The 16,862-nt window shown below is 58.8% G+C and overlaps 1 protein-coding gene and 1 long non-coding RNA gene across 4 annotated transcripts; one reads left to right on the top strand and one right to left on the bottom strand.

Annotated features, from left to right (window-relative positions):
• Positions 1–113: 113 nt before the first annotated feature.
• Positions 114–8,044, bottom strand: PEX10 (peroxisomal biogenesis factor 10). Of its 3 annotated transcripts, none has more exons than XM_045548707.1 (6): positions 7,837–8,044; positions 6,812–6,892; positions 5,053–5,459; positions 3,321–3,496; positions 3,087–3,222; positions 114–1,755 (listed from the first exon to the last, which is right to left on the bottom strand). In XM_045548707.1, exons 1-6 carry the CDS (start codon positions 7,946–7,948, stop codon positions 1,027–1,029), a joined length of 1,641 nt encoding a protein of 546 aa, XP_045404663.1. In that variant the 5' UTR covers positions 7,949–8,044; the 3' UTR covers positions 114–1,026. The 3 variants fall into 3 exon arrangements, with proteins under 3 accessions (XP_045404663.1, XP_045404666.1, XP_045404664.1); XM_045548710.1 differs by having other exon boundaries at positions 1,664–2,762; positions 7,837–7,976; XM_045548708.1 differs by having other exon boundaries at positions 1,664–1,967; positions 7,837–7,976.
• A 50-nt stretch (positions 8,045–8,094) lies between these two features.
• LOC123635990 lies at positions 8,095–16,034 on the top strand. Its single transcript, XR_006734270.1, has 2 exons — positions 8,095–8,629; positions 13,596–16,034. It is a non-coding gene; the product is annotated as an uncharacterized LOC123635990 (long non-coding RNA).
• The last annotated feature ends 828 nt before the right edge of the window (positions 16,035–16,862 follow it).

Genomic DNA, 16,862 nt, shown 5'->3' with positions numbered 1-16,862 from the left:
GGCCGGAGCAGCGCTGGGTTTTAACTCCGCTCCTCGCCCTCCGCAGGGAATAGAACCCACCTGCATGTCGACTTTTTTGATGTGATAAAAAAAATACTCAACATTTTACTAAGTGATTTTTTAAATTCCACCTTTATTAAAGACAGTGTCCCCTTTCTTGTGTGGTCTTTATCTATCACGCCACAGTCGCTGCACACAAGAAAGCCCACCTTCCTTCTGGCCTCCCTGAAAAGTGAACCATTTTTGCCAGTAGCCGAGCAGCACGGCGGTGGTCACGGGGGCACAGAGACACGGAAATGCAAACGTCTTTCCTTCTGGATCTCGGGCTGTCCAGACGCTCCCCACTCTGGGCAATGTTTCCCGCCCGTCCTGCAATTCCAGACTCTGACTGTTCACTGTCTGGATTCTCTTGCCGGCGTTTGTGTCTGAAATTGGGCTCCTCTCCTGTGGGGCTGTAAGAGCCCTTCTGTGTACTTGACCCGTTGTGTTCAAGTGATGTTAAAAGTCGGTACTTTCGTTACTCTAGACATTTTTTTCACTTCAGTTTTCCTGGTAAATGCTCAGGCCTCAGATGTGGCAGGAAACACACGCTTGGCTAGAGCGTGGTGTGAAGCAAAGCACTGGGCGCTGAGGATGGAGCCGCGTGGTGCCGAGCTCTGCGCTTTCGCGGACCACGCTCATGGGCGCTGTGGAGGCATCTGCCCGCCCGCTTGCCCGCAGCCCCTCTCCGGGGGCTCCTGTCTCCGGCAGGCTGACCTTGGCTAACCGGGGAGTACACAGGCGTCTGTTTCTAAGTCAGACACTGAGAAGCGGTTTGCACAGGCCTTGCCGAAGCCACTGCTGCTGGCTGGGCCTGAGCCCTGCTGACGTTCCCAGATCCTGACGGGCATTTTCACACCATATGAGATTTTTTTCAGTTCAGTCTTGTTAACATACCAACATTTCTGTGGAATTAGTTTCTTAAAGATGCCTACAGCAAAGTTCTGTCTCTGGCGTGAGTTAAATAGTTTTGAAAACCTGGAGATGTCAGAGGCAGGAAGTGGGCTGGGGCTGAGCTGAGGGCTGGACACAGCAGTGGCCTCGTGCACCCGCTGCCTGCCCACCCGGGGCTCCGGGAGAGGGCACGGCCCACCTGGCAGCCTCCCTCGGAGCACTCAGCATCGAGTTGTGGGGCGGGTGATGAGAAAATGGGACCCATTTGAGGGGCTCCGCCCCCCCCAGGCAGGAGGTCCCTCCAGGTGTGCTAAGGCCCAGACGCAGATTTCCATTCTCTAGAACTGGAAGCAGACTTGACCTGTATTCAAAGGTACGTGCCAAACACCTCAGGGACGCCGACCCTTGGCTTGTTTCTTTCCACGCCTCGTGGTCTTGACATGAAGCCCTGGGGACAGCTCTGTGCACAGGAGCCTCCTGGGCGGTGGGTGGGGGCTGGGCTGCCGTGGGACGCACCGGCTGAGCAAATGCGCCTCCCCTCGCCCGTCCCAGCTGGGCAGCGCATTCTGTCCGCTGCCTGGACACACCTGGGTGTCGGCATCGCTTTCTCCTAAGTGAGTAAAGTTTTCTTCTGTCTGCTCCTGAGATGAGTGTGGTTGGGGGGAGGGAGGGAAACCTGAAACCCTGTGCAGTAAGTGACCGTCCTGAAGAGCAACTCCTTGTACCCAGTGGGGGGTGGGAAGACTCCAGCCTCTGCCCTGCCCCGCAGCACTGGGCAGCCGCCTTCCCGGACAGGCTCGGCCTCAAGGTGGCTAGCAGGGTCTGTGACGTGACGAAAAACAGAAAATGTAAGAATTTATAACTTCTGTGCAAGTAAAGTTAATCTTGAAGATAAAATTTTTCCCCTTGATGTTCTAAGACTCCTGGATTCCGCCGTCCACTTCTGGACGCGTCAGGGCGTCAGGTCAGCGGTAGTGCCGCAGGTAGACGAGCTTCTGGGGGAGGAACTTCTCCCTGCAGAGGGGACATTCCATCTGTGGAGGGGAGGGGCAGTCACAATGGCTGTGGCCACCGGGGCTGGGCCCCCATCGCAGCGTCACCTGCCCTGTTTGTTCTGCAACCGTAATGCAGAATATAAAAAGTTCTATTTCCTTCAACTTATGACCAAGAAAAATCCTCTTTCCAGAAAGCCCGAATCCCGTGCCACGAATGTGGTCCCAAGCCCGGGGTGCCTCGCCCACCCAGTACACCTGTGGCCTCAGGCACCAGGGACCTCTCAGCTGGGCATTTCAGAATAGGCCAAGAGAGGTCACTGGCCGTGGCCCTCCTGACAGCCGAGCTCTGCCTCGTCTGTGTCCCGCTCACCCGGGTGGGCAGCTCGGGGAGCCACCAGCCACGCCACAGCAGAGCTCTGGGACCGAGGGCCTCAGGCCTTGTCCGTGAGAGCCCCTGGGCGGTGGGTGCTGCTCCGTTCCCTTCCTGCTGGGTTTTGCCACCCTGTCCGTGTCTACACGGACGAGCCGCCTTTGGGGGAAACAGGACTTACCGACACCCACCATGTGCGGAGAAGGGAATACACGAGTTCCGGGAACTCGCCCTGTGACAGCACAGTGGCATCACTGTGTGTCTCGGGCAGGTGTCTGGAGGCATGAACGCCAAGTGGCGTCCTGTCTCGTACGCCCTCTCCGAGAACGGGCTCCCTCCTGGGGGCACCCAGGCAGCCCGGGCTCCGGGGAGGGTGAGCTGCTCACCCTGCTGGGCGTGTGCACCCGGGGCCAGGCCGCTGAGGGGAGGCAGTGTGTGTGCTGTCACTGCGGGCACCTGTCCTGCTGGAAGCGGAGGGTTTCGCGTGGGCGCGAGGCCAGGCAGGCGTGTGTAAACGTGCCAGGGGTCCCAAGCGGCGTGCACCCCGGGAGGCTGGGCGTGCTGGGTCCGTGTGCCCAGGGCCTCCGAGGGCCGCAGCTGCTTCAGCTGCTTTCAGCAGAGCCTCGGCGTGTGAACTTGGAACTTCAGCCCCAAAGACGGCCCCATGGCTGACTTACTGGGGGCTTTTGAAAAGATGCCCACCCCCGCCCCAGACCGAGAGGCGTCAGAGACAGGCCCCCCGTCTGCCGCGGCCAGGAGGGGCGAGCGGGGTGCGGGGCGGCGCCCACCTTGGTGGTGCACCAGGCGGTGATGCACTCCCAGCAGAAGAGGTGGCCGCAGGGCGTGGCCGTCGAGTGCCTGCGCTCCTCCAGGCACAGCGTGCACAGCGGGTTTCTGGAAACTGCTCTCTCTTCCAAGGAGCTCCTGGGGAAGGGGGGACAGAATCACGTGTGGAGAGCGCCCCACACGGTCCTCGTGGCGTGCCAGGGATGCCCCAGCCCCAGGCGCAGCCCCTCACGCACCTGCGGTGGGACAGGCCGCGGTGCAGCCTCCACTCCTTCCTGGCTCGCTGCCTCTGCCTGAAGCCGTACAGCTGCAGCCCCACGGACAGCGCCAGGTGTGCCAGGGACACCAGCCCCAGCAGCCTGTAGCTCGCACGCACCCTCAGGTCCTCTCCAGGCAGGTGTCGGACGCGGAGCTGTCCAAGCAGACGGGCCCCACACCCGTCAGGTCCCTGAAGGGACTTGGCTCGGCGTCCAGTCGTGAACTCAGTCGGCACAAAGCGCTGAGCAATGGGGGACAAGGCCCCTCCCCCGCCCGGGGTACCTTGTAAAGACCAAGCCAGGGACAGTGTGGGGAGTGAGGTGCCCACTGGGCGGCTCAGTGAAGGAGGGGCCTGAGCGGGGGGTCACCAGCACACACAGGATCTGAGCTCGAGGCTGGATGGACCGGGGAACGTGGAGGATTCGGGGGTGTCCAGGGACTGCCTCTCAGAAAAGGAACAGCAGGAAGCCCGAGCAGGGAGGAGACAGCTGCAGGTGCAGACGCTGCCCACCAGCTACTGCTGCAGGGACAGAAGCCCCCACGGTTTGCAAGGCACAAGGCCCCTCAGGGGACATTGTTCCAACCTCTCCTGCAGCTAGTGACACATGTAGCTTCTGGCTACATCCCACTGGCCAGGAAATGGACACAGGTCAGCCAGACCAGCCTCGGCCGGGGGCTGGGAGCCACACGTGGAGGTGGCAGGTCACACTGCCAGCCCGTGTGCTGCGTGCCAGCCACCTCATGGCTGCCTTAGGAGAGGGAGACACCCCGCCCCTGTCGGGTTGGAGCCCTGTTTTGGGGCCCGAGTTGCAGAAGCTCAGCAAACACCCTGACGGTCCAAGTGCATGCCGGGCTTGCGGGTGCTTGTCGGTCTGCATCTGCAGAGGACTGGGACCTGACCAGTGGCTTTGTGATCACGGCCACGTGGCCTCCTGTTTGGGGTGGGGTGGGGCCCAGGGCGGCACCGGGGTGGAGGGAAGGGGGGTCCTGGGAAGCTGCTCTGAAAGGAGCTCATGCCACATGGCACACAGCAGCTCCAGTGGCATGGGGCGCAGGGGGGAGGCAAGCATGTCAGCTGCCAGCCAGGGAAGCCCACGGGGATGCTGGTGGTGACAAGGCCCACGCGGTCACCGTGAGGGTCACTGTTGAAAAATACCCCTGGACAAAAGCCCAAAACCCTGCCCTTTCCTCGGCAGCTGGAAGGTTGCGGGCAAGGGCCCGGGAGCCAGGGTTGTGGCGGCGACGGGTGAGGGGCTGGGACCAGGCTGGAGTCTGCACTCCTGCGCTGTGGGGAGAAGCTGCCTGTTCCCCACAGCGGTGAAGTGGATGGTCACAGGCCCGTACTCAGGAACCTGTCTCAAGTGTGACCAACAGCCCCTCCATCAGTAAAAAGCCCAGCACAGGGCCTGGCACAGGTGGCTGTGCCCCCAGCCCCAGGCCGCCCCGCAGGTGCTGGCTGTGGGAAGACAGACTACTCCACGCTCCAGGTTTGTGGAAACTGAATTGCCTTGGGTCTTTCAGCAAAACCTAACTAAACAAAACCCAATTCCTTTCAAGTAGGGGACTTTGGTTCCAGCCTTGACGCTGACCACGAGCTCTGTGGCGTGTCAGCCAGCACCGGCCCAGAGCACCAGCTCCGCGGACACAGAAAAACCAGGTGACGGCGGCTAGAGTGGCCGGAGTGGCTGTGCCCTCAGCACTGCTACTTACGTAGCTGATCCCAGCGAGCCTCTTGGCCAGGTGGTAGAAGGCGCCATGGATATAAAACCAGGCGACGTGGAGCCGCTGGAGGCAGGCCAGGCCCTGTCTGATGACGAAGGCGGCCCGCAGGAGCCCTCTCCTCTGCTGCTCCGTCAGGGTGGCCGTGTGGCGCCGCACCCAGCGCCGCACCCCAGGCCGGCCACGCCCACCAAGCGCCAGGCTCCCCTGTGAGGGCTGCCTGCTGTCGGGGTCAGCCTGCAGCTCCTGCTCCAGGGGGAGCAGGGCCTTGTCCAGCAGGTAGGGCAGCACGGCGTGCACAGTGACCAGCACACAGCGGCGGAGCTGGGAGGGCACGTGCCTCTGGGATGGGTCCACCTGGACGATGCTGACATATTCCTCCCCGAGGGTCTGGTAGCCTGAGAAGAGGACAAGTGTGTGGGACCCAGAGTGCCTGATGCAGGGCCCTGGCCGGCTCCCGGCTCCCAGGTCCCATCACCAGCCTGTCCTGTTGTCCCTGAATGCACGTCCACCGGCTCTAGCACAGCCCCCTGCCCGGCCAGTACAACCTCCCACTGCTTAACCCTGCTGTGGTCTCACTGTGACCCCTGGCACATGTGACACTGCCGGCCACTCTTGTTGCCCTTGGCTCTCGGGACCTTGTGTCGCCCTCCCCACTCCGGCCCTCCCCTTTCTCCTCAGATGCTCCTCCTCTACCTACAAACCACGGGACCCAGTCCCACGACTCTCCATCTCCCACATGGCCGAGGCCACCCGGACTGACGCCCTGGCCAGGCGGTGCCCACTTGACAGCACCATCTGGATTTTGGTGAACACTCCAAACTCCCCCTGCCAACACTGAGCTTCTACCCCCCACCTGGGAAAGCCTGCTTCCCCACTCCTAGCTCTGCGGATGGCGACGCTGGCCCTCCTGTTCCGAGGCCAAACCGTGGGGCACCCTGGACTCCTCTTCCCTGCACGTCTCACTACCTCCCCGTGGTGGGCGTCAGCAGCCTCTGGGCAGCCTCTCTGCTTCCATCTTTGTCTCCTGTGGTGTGGTCTTGGTGGCCAGTGGCCGGCCTCTCCCCTGCCCACGTCCTTGCGATGCCCCATGCCTCTCAGAGGGAAAGCCAAAGGCTCACAGAGTCCACAGGTCCCTCGGGGTCACTGAGGACACCTCCTCCTCAGGGCCTTCGCCCCGACTGCTACCTCACCCGTCTGGAAAGTGCTCGTCCCCTAGACACAGCTTTTTTCTCTAATGAGCTTATCACCTCCCAAGATGCCTTGGGTGCCACACAGCCTGTGTCCCACCGACCAGAGCGGGCACTCCATGGCAGCTGGACACCCTCGGGTGACCCCCTTGTACGCACTTAGGAGGTGCTCAATGACCCTCCTGGGTGCTGAGCTAGAGAGCCCGTGACCCTGAGGGCCTCTGTGCCCACCCTTCCTTCTGAAGGATGACAGCCAGCCTTGGCCAAAACCCTCTCCTGCTCCACCAGGGCCTTGCCACTTTGACCCACCTGTGCCACCAGGACTGAAAAATTGGTCCCAATGGCACTCTGGCCAAAGCCCTGGACCAAGGTCCCCAGGGGCACCAAAAGGATGAAAGGAGAGGCCCCTGGCTGAGGCCTGGCCTCCCTCTGGAATGGGTGTCAGGCACACCTCCCGCTCCGGTCCAGGGACGCCCACTCTGCCTGGCAGTGTTCCCACCCTGCACTGTCTTCTGGACTTGGGGTGTGTGGTCGGCCCCTCCGTCCCAAGGTCCTGCTACCGGCAAGTGTGGTGAGGCCAAAGTAGGCCACGTCTGAGAGCAGCTCAATCTCTTTCCTCCACTCCAGCCACTTCTTCGCACCTGAGAGGAGAAACGGACACCATTATTCCTGGGGAGGTGGTGGGGATCCTCTAAGGACTAGGGGCGACAATCCCTCCATAAAGCTAAGGCTGCCGCAGCCACTCCAGTCTCTCCCCGGCCTCCCGTGCCATCCGCTGGGCTTCTCTGTCTCAGGAGGCACCGCCTTGTCTCCGTCTCACCTGCCTCCGCCTGGGCCGAAGACAAGGCCTCCTGAGAACCTCCCACCTGCAGCTATCTCTGGCTCCAGGATTGCTCTGGGCAACTGTTCTAGAGCCTACAGGGCGACATGGAAGATGTCCAGGGTAGTGACTGAGACCACAGCTAGACCAACTGTCAAGCATCAAATCTCAGGTCTCCAACTTCTGGTTGTGAGACCTCTCTGGAACCTCAATTTGCCCATCTGTGAGCACAGTAAGTCCTAGCCGTGTCTGAGGATTACACGAGTTATTTAATATCTGTAAAGCAGTGAGAACAGTGCCTGGCACTGAGTAGAAGTAAAGTGTTTTGTAAAATAAATGTACAGAAAGATTTTCTGATCGTCACTTCCCTGCTCAAAACCTGCCAAAGGCGGCCCAGCCCGGCACCCGCGGGGCTCCCCAGTAGAGCGCCTGGCTGCCGCCTGGAATTTACCCGCCGCCCGCGCCCCGCCGCCCCCCGACGTCCCGCTCGCCCGGAGGCGACGCCCCCTCCGACAGGCGCCCGCCCGCCCGTGAAGCGGACTCTGCCGGCGCCTGGGCGCACCGCTTCTCCGTTCAGCTCACGCCCGAGAGGCGGGCCCACCGGGGGCCGCAGGGCGAGCGGCCCGGCGAGCGGCTGCGCGGGGCTTGGCAGCGGGCGGCCCGGCCGGACCGACGCGCCAGGCGTCCGCCGCAGCCACTTGGCTGCCGGGGCCCCAGGCCGCAGGACGGTCGCAAGGTGACCCCGGCCACCCGGCCCGCCCTCACCCGCCAGGCAGTGCAGCGCGCCGCCCGCCGCGCTCCGCAGCCCGCCGCGGTAATACTCGTCTTTCTGCGCCGCGCGGATCACCTCCGGGGGGCTGGCGGCGGCCGCGGCCATGGCGCGGGCTCGGGCGCTGGGAGCTACACCGGCCACGCCCACGCGGCGCGGCCTGATGACGGCGCGACGTGGCCCGGCGTGCGGCGCGGGCCTTGTGCGTCACGCGCACGGGGCGGAGCCGAGTTAGAAGCGGCGCTGGGGTGGGGCAGGCGCGGCGTGGTGGGGGTGTAGGGCGAGGTGACCTTGGCTCAGTCTTCTGTGCCAAAGTGTCGGGCGGCAACACGTGCGCGCACCTGGCCGTGCCTGGCCTGCCCGCCACCTGTAGCGGTCGCCGCACCGAGAGCCCCGCCCCCTTCCTGCGTGGCCCGCGTGGCCAGTGGGCAGGGCCGGGCGGCGCCCCGTGTCCCCCTGCGGCGCCCCGGCTGGCTGCCCGCCGCCGCCGCCGCCCTTCTGGCCAGAAGTAAAGGCCGTGCCTTGCCGGGGCCGGCTCCAGCCTGCTTCCTGGGCGACTCCGCGGGTGCTTCTCACAGTCTGGGGCTCGCGGGGGCGCCCATCCCCTGTGGAAGGAGGACTCGATCCCGCTCCTGGGGACACGCGCGTCCTGCTTCCTCCTTGTGGCAGCGCTCGGGGTCGAGGTGACCGAGACTCCCCAGAGCGGGGAATGAGCCCGGGCTCTCGCCAGCGCAGGGAACAGGCCTGCGCAGGAACCGCGGGACCGGGTAACGCCCTGTACAGACCAAGGTAAGACAGTCGCGGGCGACGAAGCACTTCCTTGGTGGCCGGGACATTCCGGGGTGTGTGTGAGGGAGACGTGCCTCGGGCACGAAGCGATGGGGAGGTCCTGATCCGCGGTTCCGCGGCTGCCTCATACACTGAAGGCGGTTTCTAGTCCTGAACTAGATCCTAGTCGGGGTTTATACCGACGCGCCAGCGTTCAGAGGAGCCCAGATTCCCGGGAGGGGAGCGGGAGTGTAAGAAACCTCCAGGAGGGGGTTGAACCTTTAGGCCAGGACACACACACAGCCAGGAAGCCGAGATGGGAAATGACACAAGTAAGGAAATCTCTAGAGAAAATAGCAGTAAAGGTAAAACTCCCCCTGATAGCCCGCTAGGACCAGTGCTGAAATATTGGAATGATAGTGTCTGAACTAAAGGGAAAAAGAAACAACAGGTGGTAAAATATTGTTGTTTCATTTGGACGCAAGAGCCCATTCTTAAACCCTCTGTGGCTTGGTCCAAATTGGGTTTTGGCGAAGACTGGGTTTGCCAACTTTTAATTGAATATGTTAATAGCAAAACTCGTCTCAGGAAGAAATTGACCGTGCCCTCTGTTGGAGAAAGCGTCCCGTTGTTTTGTTCCCTCTTAAAGCGAGAGGCAATGAAGAAAGAGGAAAAAGAGAAGCCCTCTCCCCCTTGGGACCCCTTTTCTCCTCTACCCCCCAACCCTGAAAACCCACATGCTGAGGATTCTCAAAATGGCGGGCTTTTTCCCGCCCCCTGGAGGGAGGAGATGGATCCTGACCCACCGCAAGGGCCCCAGCTCCCACCCCAACCCTGTACCCTTCACTCCCCAATTTAAGAAAAGAAATGGAACAACGTAAGAAGGACATCCAAAAGTTTCCCTTTCCTTCCGGTGGAAAAAAATCCCAGGCTTTGTACCCCCTTCAGGAAGTTCCCCTAGGTGGCGGCGGAACAGGGTTTGTCAGTGCTCCCCTTGCTAGTTCGGAAGTCAGAAATTTAAAGAAAGAGCCAAAACCTCTCTGAGACCCGCATGGGGTTGCAGATTATTTGGATCAGTTTCTAGGTCCCCGGATGTGCACATGGGCCAAGCTCATGTCGATCCTGAGTGTTGTGTTTTCTGGGGAGAGACGGGGATGATAGGAGACAGCAATGGCCATCTGGGACTGCGAGCACCCGCAGGGCCCAGCGAGATGCCCGCAGAGGTGAAATTTCCACATCAGGAGACAATCATAATGAAGCCCATAGAAAAACATGAGCGATCTTAGAAATTTGATTATAAGAGGCATAAGGGAAGCAGTTCCCCATTCTCAAATCATAGGAAGGGCATTCAATATTCAACAAGAGCGGGAGGAAGGACCCGGGGAGTTTTTAACAAGGTTAAAGGAACAGATGAGAAAGTACTCAGGATTGAATGTTGAAGACCCCTTAGGCCAAGGTATGTTAAAGCTACATTTTGTGACCAACAGTTGGCCCGACGTTGCTAAGAAGCTGCAAAAACCAGAGGGTTGGCAGGATAGGAACTTAGAGGACCTGCTCAGAGAGGCACAGAAAGTGTATGTGAGACGGGACAAGGAGAAGCAGAAGCGGAAGGCAAAGAGGATGCTCTCTGCCGTGGAAAAAGCAACCCCAGGCAACAAGGCCCCTAGAAATGAAAGACCCAGGGCGTCCATGGAGCGCGATTCCAGGGCAGATAGGGAAAAGGGCTGCCCAGGGCAAGGGGAGACGATCAACGTTACTCGCGTGGGAAGGAAGGACACTTTAAAACGGAGTGTCGGGACTGGAAGAAGGAGGAAAAGATAATGGCCCTCATGGCTTTTGAGGAAGAATAGGGGGGTCGGGCTCCTTTGTGTTGAAGGGTCCTACCAAGAGCCCTTGATAAATTTGGAGGTGGGACCCCGAGGGGAGGGAGTCACCTTCCTTGCTGCCCGCTCCTCTCTCACGTGCCCTCCCGGCACTGTGCACCTGGCCAACGAATGCCTGTCTGTATCGGGGAAAAGGGGAAGTTTTGACGTCCCAATCTTTAAGGAGACCCAGGTCATATGCAAAGGCTGGAAAGCACAAGTAGAATTTCTTTTTGTGCCCAAAGCAGGAACAAATCTCCTGGGCCAAGATTTGATGTCAGGATTAGGGATAGGATTAGCTGTTGACCAAAGAGCAATCGAAGTTTCCCTAAACCTTCTGTCCACGAAGGAGGAGGAAAGAATTCTCCCCGAAGTTTGGACAGAGGAAGGGAATGGAGGAGGGCCAGGTGTTCCCCCGGTACAGGTTAACCTCAAGTCTCCGGGAGACCGCCAGAAGGAGACAGTACCCAGTTCCTGCGGAAGGAAGGCGAGGACTGCGCCCTGTATGTATCCTGGTCTCCCTGGATGTCTCCCTTCAACACCCCATGTTACCCGTAAAGAAACAGATGGGTCACATAGATTAGTTCAGGATTTAGGGGCAGTCAATCAAATTGTTCAGTGTCAGCTCCCTGTGGTCCCCAACCTCTGTATACCCTTCTCAGCAAGACCCCTTATAGTCATAACGGTTTAGGGAAGTGGATCTAAAAGATGCCTTCTGGGCCTGTCCTCTGGCTGAGGATAGCAGAGACTTGTTCACTTTTGAAGGGAAGATCCACACACTGGGAGGAAACATGGACTGTGCTTCCCCAGGGTTTTGCTGAGTCGCCCAGGGTTTTGCTGAGTCGCCCAAGTTGTTTGGGCAAATCCGTGAACAAGTACTGGGAAAATTTGTCAGTCCCCCTCCAATCAAGCTGCTCCAGTATGTAGATGATTTACTGGTCTCAGGGGGCGAGGCGGAAGGGAGGAAGTGGCAGAAACCACTATAAATTTACTTAATTTCCCCGGGCCAACAGGGCTTACAGGTCTCCGAAACTAAATTGCAGTTTGTAGAAAGGAGGTGAAGGATCGAGGACGTTTGATCCGTGAAGGGAAGCGAAGATGAAGCCCCGAGCAAGTCTGGGAATGGTCAGGACGCCTTTACCAGCTACAAAGAGAGACTCAGGAAACTTTGGGGATCAACAGGGTAGTGCAGGTTGTGGGGAGACTTCTGTGCTCTCAAAACCAAAGGGTTGTGTCTGGAACTTTTAGATGAGGAGCCTGCCCCCCTCCTTTGGAGGCCAGAAGAAACCCAGCTGATAGGTGCCCTCCGCAGGCCCCCGTCACAGCCCCAGTGCCTGCACTGCCCTCCCTTGAAGACCCGTCCTTGTGTTTGTGAACGTTGACGAGGGAAGCCTTAGGAGTTTTATTTAGCCCAAGAACACGGAGGGCATAAACAGCCCGTGGTGTTTTTGTCTAAGCTTTTGGACCCCGTTTCTGGAGGGTGGTGGGAATACATCCGATCAGGAGCAGCCACCGCCCTGTGGACGGAAGAAAGCGGGAAACCCACCTTCCCGGGAGTCTGCTTGTCAGCACGGCCCGCCAGGTCAGAACCGTTCTCCACCAAGGTGGAGAGATGGCCAGCGGACTCCAGGATCTTAGCGCACGAAGCCATCCTCTTAGAAGGAGATGATCGAACTTATCGCGGATGGTTGCTGAATCCCATTGAGCTCCTGCTTGGAGGGGAAGGAAATGTTCCCACTGAGCACTGCTGTGTGGGTTTAATAGAAAACCAAACCAAAGTCCAGCCAGACCTTAGAGAAACCCCCTCCCAGAGGGGTCTTAAATTGAATGGGTCTTTGAGCAATAAAGGGAGAAGGGCATAGTGGATATTCCGTGGTAGACGGAGTTCAGTTAACCATAATACAGTCAGGAAGACTCCCAAGTGGGTGGTCAGCCCAGACCTGTGAACTATATGCTCTTAACCAAGCCCTAGAATTCCTAACAAGGAAAGACGGGACCATCTACACTGACTCTAAATATGCTTTTGGAGTAGTTCGTACCTTTGGAAAAATCTGGATGGAATAGGGGTTAAGTAATAGTAAAGGGAAGAACTCCATACATAAAGAGTTAAAGTCTAATGTTACCAGAAGAAATACCCGGAGTTCATGTTCCAGGGCATCGAAAAGGGGCCTCCTCTGAACAGCGGGGAAGTACCTTAGCAGGTGAAGTAGCTGGGCAGGTGAAGTAGCTGGGCAGGCTGCCTCCCCTCAGAAACACCAGCTTCCCATTTAGCACCGCACCCCCTGCCCCTGTGCAACCCCCAGCAGAGAAAGAACAACTGAGGACAGTTGGGGCAGAAGGAAATTCAGAGGGAAGTTGGCTGTTGCCCAGTGGAAGGGAAATGCTATCCAAACCAATAATGAGGGAAATTTTAACCCAGCTCCACCAGAGTAGCCACTGGGGTCCCCAAGCAATGTGTGACACGATCCTCTGCATTTATGGCTGCACAGGCATCTGCACGTCAGCCAGACGAACCTCTGCGGCATGCACAACATGCCGGAAAACTCTAGCAAGCCCTAGGACAGGCGCCCCCTGCGGGCAGGAATCCTGGGTTACGGCCATTCAAATTGACCACACAGAAAGGCCCAAAGTAGGCATCTCAATACCTTCCTGTAATTGTAGACCGTCTCACTCTTTGGGTAGAAGGGATTCCTCTCCCTGGGGTGACTGCTAATAATGTCGTCGAAGTCCTGATTGAACATAAATTGTGCCTTGATTTGGTCTGATCGAAACTATTGATTCAGATAACGGGAGTCACTTTACTGCTAATATTATCAAAGGACTCATGCAGGTTTTGGGAATTAAATGGGAATATCATACCCCCTGGCATCTCCTTCCTCAGGAAGGGTAGAAAGAACGAACCAGACTCTGGAAAATCACTGTCCCAAATTGGTCCTGGAAACCAGGTTCCCTGATTTGCCTGTAGCCCTTTTAAGGCCCCTCGAAAAGACATAGGCCTGTCCCCCTATGACGTGCTTTACGGGTTACCCCATCTAATTCAACACTGACATTCCCACCTTCAAAGCGAAAGACCAGTTTCTTGAGAACTATATACCTGCTTTGTCTTCCACTCTGCTTTCTCTCAGGGAGAGGCGACTTCCGGTGCAAATGCCACCTCTCGAGTTTCCGGTGCAGCCACGTTGACCTGGAGACCACGCATTGGTCGAAGGCCGGAGGGAAGAGAAGCTCGAACCAGCCTGGGAGGGACCCTCCTAGTGCCACTGACGACAGAGACAGCGTCCGCACGGCCGAGAAGGGCTGGACACGCCACACACGGGTGAAGCAGGCAATCTGTCCCGCAGAGGGGAGATGGGCGGCCAGGCCTGGGTCTACCCCCACCACCGTGACCTTCCGAGAGGCCTCGTTAGCACCGTCTTCGTTTCCCTGTTGCAGCTGTCAGCAGGTCTGCTCACGGTCAGCGTTCCCAGTTCCACGGCACCGCAAACCGTCACTTTTGATGCTTGCCGGGTTATACCCTGCGGAAGCCTGGAGAACCAACGGCGGCTCTCCGGAGCTGACAAATACCTCTGTCCCTACCCCGGGGTGGGAGGCACGAGGGCTCTCTGGGGAGCAGGTCCCTGCGGCCACTGGCTGGATGTTCTCTGGACAACCCAGTACCAAGGCTGGACGTCAGAAGGGGGTGCACATCCGAGTTTAAAACCCAAAATTCACTTTTCAAAAGGGATTCCCCCACCGAATTGCAAATTACATCAGTGTAACCCTGTCACTATTTCCATAAACGTCCCCACTTCTGAAGACACAGCTTTAAATAGAACTTTTGGGATGGGAGCAGATATAACGGGGACGGACCCAATTGGACAGTTCTCTTTAAAAATACTGTCTCCTGCCTCAACCGTCCCAACCCCTACTGCCTCTGCAAGACCTGGCGCTGGCTCTGTACCTGTGTCTTTCCCCAGCGACCCGTCGAAGGTAACCATTGGAGAAGTCAAGGATTTAAGGTAGACAGTTGCACTAGAAACTGCGTATGAGGATGCAAATGCCTGGTTAGAATGGATCAAATGTTCTGTCCCCACCCTAAATAAGAGTGACTGTGATGCCTGTGTGATGGGAAGACCAGAGGCCCAGATAGTTCGCTTTCCACGTGGATGGTCTGTGGATCCTACGGGCAGGCACTGGATGGCAGCCTCTTCCAGGAGACCACGGCGTGGGGGAATGAATCATGCAAAACCCCATCATTGCTCTTCCCTGACGTGAGAGGTCTTGCGGGTCAGCCCCCGGGGACCGTGAGGCCACCAGCCTGTGTCAACTTCACCCTGTTTCTCTAGACAGGAGGAGGGGGCGGTGTCTCTTGGAAACAAGACAGGGTCCAATGAAAGCCTGGCCGGCAAGAAGCTACAGGATCAGTCTGCCCTCTCCATACTCCGAGGAGGCGTCTGGCGGGATTGTAAAGACTGACTGAGGTCCTACCGGGAAGCTGGAGTGGCACCTGGGCTTTGGTGCAACTGGCCATCCTTCAGCTCCCAGTTGAGGAAAGGAGACATCGGACAAAAAGAGAAATAGATGCCCCCAGACGATCTTTTGATCCCCATATTTTTATTCATGCTATTGGAGTCCCCCAAGGGGGACCCAGTGAATTCAAAGCTAGAAATCAAATAGCTGCTGGGTTTGAATCTATATTCTTCTGGTGGTCCACTGTAAAGAAAAATGTAGACTGGGTCAACTACATATACTATAATCAGCAAAGGTTTGTAAATTATACCGGGGATGCCATCAAAGGTACAGTCGAACAACTGGGACCCCCCCAGTACAATGACCTGGGAGAATGGCTTTCGATGTGTCAGCAGGCAGAGGTGGAGGTGTGTCATGGTTGGAGACCAGAGCTGCCCTTACACCCCAACAACACAGCTCCGATGACAGTCACCAAGGCTCTGCAAGGACCTGCTGCCGTGGCTAATGAGCTGGCCGAACACTCAGGGGCAGAGGACCCTTCACCAGCCTCCTGGCACGGCAGTTTGGAAAATGGAGAGGGCTGACGACGTCAGTGCTGACTTCCTTAATTATTGTGTTTGGTGCCTTAACATCAGTGGGATGTTGCATTATCCCTTGTGCTGGGGGACTAATCCAGAGATTAGTAGAAACAGCCCTAAGCAAACAACCTCTTCCACTGCCGTATGAACCCAAGTTGTTAGTGCTGGAAGACCAAGAACACCAAAGTCGCCTCCTCACTGGATTTGAAGAAGCGTGAAAAGGTTGAACACGAAGGGGGAAATTGGAGGAGAAGATAACCTTGGCCTAATCCTTTCTGCCAAAGTATCAGGAGGTAACTCTCTTCCTCATACCTTACCGTGTCTGACTTTCCACACTAAGAGCCCCCTACCCCTCTTCCTTTCTGCCCGAGCAACATGCTTAGCCAGCCGGGCAAGGGCGGGGGTGTGCGGTGGGAGTCCCTGCCAGTGGGACGCGTCAGGGACAAAGGTGAAGACCTTCCCTGCAGCAGGCTGGCTCCCCCCGCTGCCCCCAGCGCCCTTCTGATGGGAAGTAAAGCTTGTGCCTTGCCGAGACCATCTCCTGCGTCTGACTTGTTTTTGGTGACGTGGGCCCGAGGGGGCGGGGAGAGGTCCCATCCGCGGTCCCGCCATTTCCATGCGGGCCTGAGGTGCGGGAGGCGAGACCTGGGGCCTTGGGGGCCTGGAGCAGCCACCTCGGTTGGGTAATCCCACCACGCCGGGCTCCTACGGGGAAGCTTTTGGCCGGCTGGTTCTGGGACAGGTGGCGCCCCTGCCCACCCCGTGTGGCCTGAGGCCACAGAAGGAGCTCTGGGGACCCTGGCCTGGCACACCTGTAAGAAGACACCCGCCAGCACTCGCCCGCGGGCCACCCGGCCACTCGCAGCCGCTGTGCTCCCAGCCGGGACGGACGGAGAGGCCTGAGCACCTGCCAGTCCACACGCCGGGCACCAGCGCCACCCCCAGCCACAGGCTGCCGCGGGATGTGGAGCTGCAGTCGGGCACCGAGACGGGCAGGAGTCTGCAGCCTTTGCCCCAGCCGGGAAGGCCCCATGGCCGGCCCTGACCTGTTGGCCTGGGGGCGCCTTTCAGCAGAAGGCAGCAGGGCGGGCGGGGGAGGGGATGGTCTGAGCTGCTCACCCGGGGGAGGCGAGAGGCAGCTCCTTGCTTTGCCTCTGGTCGCATCTGGCGGTGCTCAGCCATGGGAGCGTCCCCGGCTGGCACAGCCCAGTGACAGGGAGCCAGAGCCTCTAAGAGCGGCCGTGGGGAAGGGCCTGGGGCCTGGGGGTCGAGCAGGCCCTCCTGGCCACCGAAGCCTCCGATGCCCCTTAGCAGTGCCAGCCCTGCCAGTGCCTCCCGGATTCGGAGGCCGCCCTCTGAGTGGGT

This window comes from Lemur catta, chromosome 3 (assembly GCF_020740605.2).
Source record: "Lemur catta isolate mLemCat1 chromosome 3, mLemCat1.pri, whole genome shotgun sequence".
NCBI lineage: Eukaryota > Metazoa > Chordata > Mammalia > Primates > Lemuridae > Lemur > Lemur catta.
This window is presented reverse-complemented; position numbering and strand designations above follow the sequence as displayed.

Coding starts and splice junctions, on each gene's coding strand:
- PEX10 (XM_045548707.1), bottom strand. CDS start 7,948: ATGGCCGCGGCCGCCGCCAGCCCCCCGGAGGTGATCCGCGCGGCGCAG. Junction 5,460..6,811: donor TGGCCTCACCACACTTGCCG/GTAGCAGGACCT, acceptor TCCTCTTCTCAG/GCTACCAGACCCTCGGGGAG. Junction 1,756..3,086: donor CCGCCTGGTGCACCACCAAG/GTGGGCGCCGCC, acceptor GTCACGTCACAG/ACCCTGCTAGCCACCTTGAG.